Source organism: Monopterus albus, unplaced genomic scaffold (genome assembly GCF_001952655.1).
Source record: "Monopterus albus unplaced genomic scaffold, M_albus_1.0 scaffold89.1, whole genome shotgun sequence".
Taxonomy (NCBI): Eukaryota; Metazoa; Chordata; class Actinopteri; order Synbranchiformes; family Synbranchidae; genus Monopterus; species Monopterus albus.
In genome coordinates this window covers 1159162-1167688 of record NW_018127969.1, presented here as the reverse complement: position 1 = coordinate 1167688, position 8527 = coordinate 1159162, and the positions used below count along the sequence as shown (strand labels likewise).

At 40.5% G+C, this 8527-nt stretch overlaps 1 protein-coding gene across 2 annotated transcripts in view; it reads right to left on the bottom strand.

The window, feature by feature from the left end:
- Positions 1-906: 906 nt before the first annotated feature.
- The window catches only part of eps8l3a (EPS8 signaling adaptor L3a), an 11647-nt gene continuing 4026 nt past the window's right edge, over positions 907-8527 (bottom strand). For both annotated transcript variants that reach the window (XM_020607787.1, XM_020607788.1), the window contains 15 exons: positions 7979-8128; positions 7834-7898; positions 7679-7758; positions 7457-7578; positions 7211-7322; positions 6986-7059; positions 6815-6889; positions 6188-6333; positions 5842-6001; positions 5712-5749; positions 5534-5630; positions 5300-5404; positions 4694-4779; positions 3991-4123; positions 907-3866 (listed from right to left, as the gene is read on the bottom strand). In XM_020607787.1, coding sequence (XP_020463443.1) covers positions 3855-3866; positions 3991-4123; positions 4694-4779; positions 5300-5404; positions 5534-5630; positions 5712-5749; positions 5842-6001; positions 6188-6333; positions 6815-6889; positions 6986-7059; positions 7211-7322; positions 7457-7578; positions 7679-7758; positions 7834-7898; positions 7979-8128 — 1455 coding nt within the window. In that variant the 3' untranslated portion in view covers positions 907-3854. The remainder of the gene's footprint in view (positions 3867-3990; positions 4124-4693; positions 4780-5299; positions 5405-5533; positions 5631-5711; positions 5750-5841; positions 6002-6187; positions 6334-6814; positions 6890-6985; positions 7060-7210; positions 7323-7456; positions 7579-7678; positions 7759-7833; positions 7899-7978; positions 8129-8527) is intronic.

The window sequence follows — 8527 nt, the reverse complement described above, 5'->3', positions numbered from 1 at the left end:
TGTAATATTGTTGCATTCCCAGATTTATATTTGAGGTTTTTTCCCCCCAGCTTATTTTAAAGCCTCTTTCAGTTGTCCTTTGTAACATGTTCAGTCGCACAGAGCAGGGAGTTTGTGAATAAGCACCAGGGAAACACTAGAAGGGAATGTTTCCCTCACTAGAGACACTTTAGGACAACATTAGCTTTATCTTTTAGTTTACACGTCTCTTCACCCTGTCCTGCCAGAGCTATCAACTGATCCCTGTGATGTTTTGTGTCATTCAGAGTTATGTTTTCTTCAGGCATGATGTAGCATGCATTTGTAGTATTTACAGAAACACTGACAACCAGCACATTTATCCTTTAATTGCAAGCCGATTCTGAATGTCACTTACCTTCAACTATACAGTCATGCTGCTTAAATAACTTCAGTGCACCTGCCGTTCATCTTTAATATACAGATTTTTGTTGAAGGATTACAGTAGTAGTTTTACTATAATAAGGCAGTGAGGTGGTTGTTGTAAGGTGGGACACACCTAGATGAACTTGTCATAGCACTCTGCTTTAGCCAACAGGGGATAGCTTCTGTCTGAATGCTGCAGTGCTGAATATCAGCCAGACGTGGGTGCTTGGTGTGGTTTCAGATCATGTATTTGTCAAGCTGCTCACACTTAATCATTCTTAGGTGATTGTGATCAGCTCAGCAGTGTGCAGAAAAATTGCAAACATTCCATGCAACAGTCCTCTGTAGCTGTAATCTAAAAGAGTTTCACCATCACCTGACTGTGGTTATGAAAACACAGACCCAGTGTCCTTCATTAGGACAATTCTATCTCTGTGAACAGACTAGAGAGCCAGTCTTTTCCCTTTGCATGCAGTGCACTGTATATATGTACTAAGCCAGACTTGACAGTGCCTTTACATGTTTAGCCTTTGGCAGTGCATGCCTGTGTTTCTCCAAACTGTTTCCATGTATAAGGTTTTTCTCTTTATCATGCAGGTATTGAATATTTGGTAACCCTTTCATTTGCAGGCATTTAACTACATAGAAATATTTAGAAATAGCCAAAGAAAAATGGACATATGAGTTAGGTGGTATTTCCCAGTAATTTCTGGTTATTCATAAACGACTATAACATCATTTTTGTCTATTTCCTAGCAATCTCTTCATATTACAACCTGGTTAACAGCCTGTGAATTAAAGGACTACTGAATATTTTTTCCCCAGTCATAAGCCGTTTTCGCACATGAACTCCGGACTATGTCTGCGGAATTTGGTCTGGACTTTCTCCTGACTTTCCCTTTTACACATGTAGCACACAGCAGAAGAAAGTCCGTTTTCAGATGCATTCTCACCTGTTGGAAATACTTCATTTGATTTTATGCACAGGGGGCATGTCTGGGTAGAACATGTGGGACACGGTTGCATAGCCAGTTTGTAATCTGTTCCTTGTATTTGTTTGATAATTCTGGTGCCGGCTCTTAACAGAAGTTCCTGAGTGTCATTGGGTTTCCAGTTTGATTTTTTTGTTGGTGTCTTCATTGTAAATGATGGTCTTTCTTGACCATCATATGTTTGTTTTCTTCCAGTTTTGCACCAGTCATGTGATAGAATGTCATCAACATGCCCACTAGGACCGTGTGAATACTCTGGACTATATGCAGATGTTTTCTCACATGGCCTCACTCCAGCTCACTTGGACCTTATGCGGACTAGGGAGCTGGCAGGGTAGGGAGCTGGCAGGGTAAAGTCCGGGCGGATTAACCTGGACATTTGCGTTCTTGCATATGGCTCACCCAGCTAAAGTCTAGAGAGTTTCAGGGTTCCACTACATGTCTGAAAGGGGCTCTATATGGTGTTAGAATATCCAGTGGAACTTGGACCACCTACTGTAGGTGCATGCTCAGTTTAAAACAGCTTTTTTGAGGAGGAAAGTTGTTTCTAGTTCTGCTGCATGCATGCATGCATGAATAGTGGATGGCAGGAGAGAATGAGTTGTTTGCAGCCAGCTGTTATGTAAAGCATCTCGACTAACTTCAAGCTGCTGACCAGCTTCTGAGTCAGAAATCTGTCTGCAGTGAACAGATTTAAACTCAGCCTTTTTCACCAGATAGATGTGAGCAAACCGTGCTGGGACATGGTTGAGGCTGTTACCTTGTACAGGGTGGGCCACAGAAAAGTAGCCCCGAGCAAGTGGATCGTTTTGTAGGCGGGCTACTTTTCCGTGGCCCACGTGGTAGCATTGTGCTTTAATTATAATAAAAAATATATATATATATATATCTCAGATTCAACCTGGCATCACAAGCCTCAGCTTTTTGTATTGTACACTCGTGTTATCACAGGACTCTGGCCTCAGTCCAACTTCCCATCAAGCTTAGCTTAATTACATGTAGATTGTACTATCCAGTAACATTTAGCGCTAAGACTAGAAGAAAATGAATCAAAATATCAGCTTTAATTGAGATAACCTGATTTAGGATATATACACGTTTGCTTTAGAAGATGTTTGGGATAAAAGATGAGAATCCTTGTTTGTTCAGTGAGTGTATGGTAGCTTCGTACCGGAGTTCGGCTCTGAACTTGGGGGAATTTGTGTGATTGTTGGACTTCATGTATAAAGTGTATTTTTGTAAAGGTGATGCAGAGATAAGAAGTTTTATATTCACACTGTGTTGATGTCAAGACTTGTTGCTTAGGTCATAAAATAGTTTTTCAGTGTGGTTTTCTTGTTGTTAGCCTCTTTAATTGAACAGTGTTTTAGTGCCTATTCTGTTTAATATTACAGTAGCTGTTTTAGTTCTTATTCCTGGGAGCTCTCATTACTTCAGTACACCTGTAACATCCATGATAGAAAGGTACAGCACAAGATTGCTACTTCTTACCTCTTGTCTCCACAGCAGCCAGTGAGCTACTGACCCCTCCACACACACACACACACACACACGCACAAAACATCAGTAGAATTAATCTTATCTGGTGTAACTTTAATCTCTAACTACTGATGGACCTTGCTCTACATTGACTCATGTCCACAGGCTGAAGTGCAAAATATATTTCTGTTAAATTAATGCAGCTTCATTTTGTTATTGACCTTCTACTAGTTTTGTTTAGCAACCATCTTGTTGACTACTGTGTAACATCTTTTTAATAATGTTAATTTTGGAACTACAGTTTTGTGTACCCTGCTGCCACACGTTATGACTGAAACATTTAGAACACGGGCTGACCTGAACCATCGATTCATTCAGTTTTACAGCTGGTTGTTTAGTTAATATATGTCTGCTTCTTGTTTTACAGTCATCACAGTCTCTTGTCTGTGCATTTACAGCATAGTGCACCCTACCTCAAGAGAAAAGAAAAGCAGAAACAGCAGAGATACTGTTGATTGTTCTCAACAACAACACAGTGATTATGTAGGTGTTAACACCATCTGTATGAATGTTTTCTGTTGATGTTCAGCTTGCATTCATTAACTACAAGTATTGTGATGCTCACATTCAAGATACCTTTTGTTCAGTTGTTTTTCCTTCGTTACACAGTCGGGTCACTATTTTGTTTGACAATTTTCATTTTGTCCATTAGCCATATTACTGCCTGAAATTGATCGCCAGTGTTTCACAGATTCAGATGCTTCTGATGAGACTCGTGTAATGTCTGAACAATGAAATAAAGCATGTTTATTCACCGAATCATTGTACTGTGCTTAACAACGTATCACAGTATAACATTTCTTGTGATCAGCATAAAATGTTTCACAGGAGACTATATATTTAATTGATGACTTATTCTCACATTTACAACTAACTATTGATGACCTGTTTTAGTCCATGGCTTGTTCTTCCTCCTAGACATCCTCTTGTTGGTCTCGCTCAGCTGCCAGCCTACAGTGTTAAAGCACAAATCAAACAGAGGCATCTGTGTTTACAGCAGCATTTATCAGTGTGATGATAAATCTCCACACCGACAGTGGAGACAGATGAAACTGCTCTGTGGTCTCTCACTTACCGCCATAGTGGACTTGACAGCTTGTAACTGTAAGAAGACTCGGCCTCCTTCCTCTGGACACACTATCTTCAGCTCTTCTCTGCTCATCCCCAGGAGCATAGAGCCGCTCAGCACGCCCAGACAGCGCACAGTGCTGCAGTAGATAAGTAATACTGGGGTTTATTCTGGCAGTAAGTGTTTCTACTTAACCAAACTGTAATGCATGTCATTCAAACTCCACACCTATTTCTCAAGTCAAAGTAGACCCAAGACACCATCAGGGTAATTTTCATCTAGGTCTCTCAAACCTTTAAAATATGATATTGTTTGTTAAGGCTGAGTAGGGGCCATTTCAGATTCGAGGCAAACGAGGTAAATGCAAGTAATTTATGTACAAATAGCAGTAGCTGCTCAGTGTCTTGGCAGATGTGATGCACCACTCAACCAAAAGGGGGCAGGAGTCATTGGCACATGGTCCTAATCAGAACTTACTCGGTATAAATGAATAATCACAGCTAAAAGATTTTTTTTTTTAAAAGAGAGGCTTGAGTTTGCCATAACATAAAAATGCTGATTAACAGTTAACAGCCTGTTTTTTATTTTGACACCGGAAACAGTTCTTCTATAACAGACTTCAGAGTATAGTGACAGTACAGTATTTGCATTAGCAATTGCATTGCTTCCATTAGCTATTTTAATAATAAATTAAACTGAATGTACTTACATTTTAGTAAATCCCTCGTCTTCCAGCCAGGCTTTAACTTCCACAGGTTTGGACGTCTTTGTCAGGACAGGAGAACCTATGGTTTGCTGAGCAAAGGGAACAATAACGCCCTGTGATTTTGCTTATATTCATTAGAGTATTATGATGATGCCATCAGCCTAAATATACTGTACAATGTTGTAGAGTTGTCTTTAGGTTTGCAAACAATGCAGTTAAATAAAGCTTCCAAATGTATTTAGCTCCATTTTGAAATCTTTTTTTTTTTCATTTGCATATTTTTTGCATATGTGACTCTTTTTTTTCCAACCATTTCTTCTGAAGTGGTGACTTGTGCTCCAGGTTATGCAGTTAAACATCCAACAAACCACTACACGCAAGTAGACTGAATAAGGAGTAGCTTCTCCATTCACTGAGATGTAGTTTAAAACCAAGTTTTGAGACTCGCATCCTTTTCACCCTGTGTGTGGATGGTGAAACTGTCAGATTTTTTTTTTTTTTTAAGAGAACCTTGTCATTCTCTGCCAATTCCAGGATTACTGACTTTTTCAACTTGAGGTTTTTCATTGATCCTGTGCTGTTCTAGTATTGTTGCTGCATGGTACGTACCACACTAGGTTGTTCATCAACGGCCTCCAGGACATTATTGGGTATGAAGCCCTCCTCCCTCCTGCTGTTCCTCACTTTCCACCACTGCCTTGACATGTCCAGGAGCTGTAGATGGACAAAGCACAGACATGGTACTGAAGAATTCTGGGGGTTTCTATTTGACTGACACTGGATACAAAATGACAATAGAGAAAAGAACAAAAAAAGTAGTTTGTTCATGTCACTGATACTCACCTCTACTATTTCTCCTTTCCTGACAGTAAGCTCGCTGTGATTTCTTGAAATGAAGTCATCCATGACACGCATGCAGCGCAGTTTTGACTGACCTGAGCTGAACAAACACTTCAAAAACTTAGAGCTCTGAGCTTTAAAATGTTCAGTCTGCTGAATTGCACTGTGTGTTTGTGCATACCGTGCTTTTTCTGGGGGTTGTGGTGGTGCCCAAAATGTCTGCACAGAAAAAGTAATTGCCCTCATTATGCATTTTTAACATATGCCCTTCTGTGCTCATGTCAGTCTCAGTGTTTGATGTGAAGATGTACCTGGCTTGGTTTATGTTGTGGGGGTTGATGCTGTGGAGACTCCTGTCTGCTCGCAGGCTCACTGTATGCAGGTACTGGAGTTAGTTCAGGGGGTTGCCAGCCGTCAAAGAACTGCGGAGTGTATGTTGGGATGTCCTCGTCATCCTCTGGCCATTGTGTGCTGTACATTTTAAAATACCTGATCATTATGCTGACACTATTTCACATGCACGCAAGTCTGACACACTTAACCCTAAAGTAAAAAGAAAAAAAAAAGTCAAACTCAAGCTGAAGTGTAATGAGATTTTATTTCATGCAGAAAATAAAAGCAGAAGCTTATTAGGTGCGATACTGTCCAGTGACTCACCTGGGGATGTTCCAGGCATCCCCCAGAGACTGCCATAGCTGGTCCTCCTCCGCCTCCGCCTCTTCACTCATGAGACGGATACTCTGAGGTGTCAGCAGTGGCGCCACTGTGGTTGGTGGCAGGTCCTTAGGACAGTGAGATACCACCTGGTGAGGAACATGATAATCAGTCTTGTTACTAAAATAAGTACAAGCTGGTAGTCACATGCACAGCCAGCCCTGTAATGGGCCAGGTGAAAGCTGCATATTTAAAAGAAAAGGGTACAGTAGGCACACAATGCAGACACTGTGGTCAACCAATTAAACATGCACTTTGGATATATACACATACATTAATTATAAGAAAAATCCTGAATTATAGATTATATCTACAGAATATACTGTACATATTAAACCACATGTAGGACTAAGTATATAAAATACATTCATAAGGATCAGTTAAGTTGCGAATTAAAACATCAAGACTTCCATAACATGGCAATACATTCTGACAGACCTCTTCATATGAAGATGTACAATAACAAATGTGTGGGAACTGGGTTATTACTGCATTCTGAAATTTCTAATAGTGATTATAAACTGATGCAATATAACATATAGTTATCCAAAAAAAGATAAATTGGCTTACAAATGCTAATGCAGAGAAGAGGGAGTGAACAAATTCAGGTGCACTGGGATTTTTAATCTGTCCATTGAGTTCCCCCTGTCAGAACGAAGACATTTTCATACATAACATGAAGCAGCAATACTCACACTACAACTGTGATGATAGTATGTAAATATAATCACCAACACATACCAGAAGGTTGAAACCATATTTGATCTTTCGGAGACATATTGAAAACTCTTCTGCAGAGGGCATGCCAGCCATAACTACAAATATTGTTTAAAAAATTTAAATGAATATGTTATGATGGCATCAAAACACACATTTTGCCCAATATAATATTCCAGTGTATGTACCGTCATTTAGAGATATCCTACATGTACAGTATGTCTGCCTTCACTTTCTTCATGAAATTACCTTTTCCTTTCTTCTTCTTCTTCTTCATCTTTTTCTTTGCAGTTTTAGCAACAACTGCAGCTATTTGTCCCATGAAGATTTCAATGTCGCTTAAAACGTGATTCAAGATATCCTGTAAAAAAGGGCAAAAGAAAAACTTATATCCTTCTTCTCTAAACATGTATCCTGTTTCCGATGGCCAAGAACCAAATCATGTAACAAACATGCATTGAATGTAGTTTTCACATTTCCTGTCTGGACACACACCACGTTCCTGTCCAGTTCTGTGTAGGGGCGTTCTGCTTCGGTGCTGGGGCGCTGTGGTGATGGTGTCTCCTGTCTGGGAGGTGAAGCCTCCTCCAGTTCAGGCTCAGTCATGTCATCCTCGTCTATATGTACAAGAGAAAAAGAATGGAAAGATTTGTATTGGTTTAGACTCCATCATTAATGATCGGCACACCAGCTGTGTGCATCCCGTTAAAGCCTCACCGTAGTCGGGAGCAACCCATTGAGGCACTGCATGAACTGGAGACCTTGGTTGTTTAGGTTCAGCTATAAGTCCTGAGCCACTGCATCAAACAGATACATAATCAGTAAAGCTTCAAGTACTGTATGTGCTCAGTGACATTACTATATGCTCTTACCTGATGTGTGGGTCCTCTCTTCTGCATGTCAGTGCCCGTGTGAGATCCTTTTGAATGTAGTCGGCCTGTAAATAAGGAAACATTCATCATCATTTATTTCCATTATTAGTCACAATAATAGATGTTTCCACAGGTTGGTCCTCACCCTGATATCCTCACATTGGAACAGGAAGACAGCGGCCGTCTTGTTTCTCCTGGGCTGTACTGACACGGTGAGCAGGGAGTTAAACACTCCAGCATTCAGCACAGCCTTTAGCTCCAGGATGTCACTGAGAGCCATGGACTCCAGCTCCTCCTGGAGAAAAAACACACACAGACAGCACTTCTTACTATCAAATTTAAATATGGATTTTAAATTTCTTTGTCTTTGAGAGCACAAAGTATGAGCAAATGTCAACTTTTGACTCACACCATCCACTTCAACACAAATTGGGAGTCATCAGAACTCTAAATCACAGGGCAGAGGAAGTGCCCACAACTGCAGAAGGGGCTAAGAAGGAGAAATTACACATCCAGAACTCCCTGGGCTTGTGGATACCCTAAGTGGGCCTTCACCAAAGCAAGGAAGAGGCCCAACACCAACAGGTTCAAAGTGTTTATTTTGTCATATGCACAGTTAGGAAACGTGTTTACCTGTACAATGAAATTCTTACTTTGCCGTCCACATGAATGCCACAAAATACGGAGCCAATCG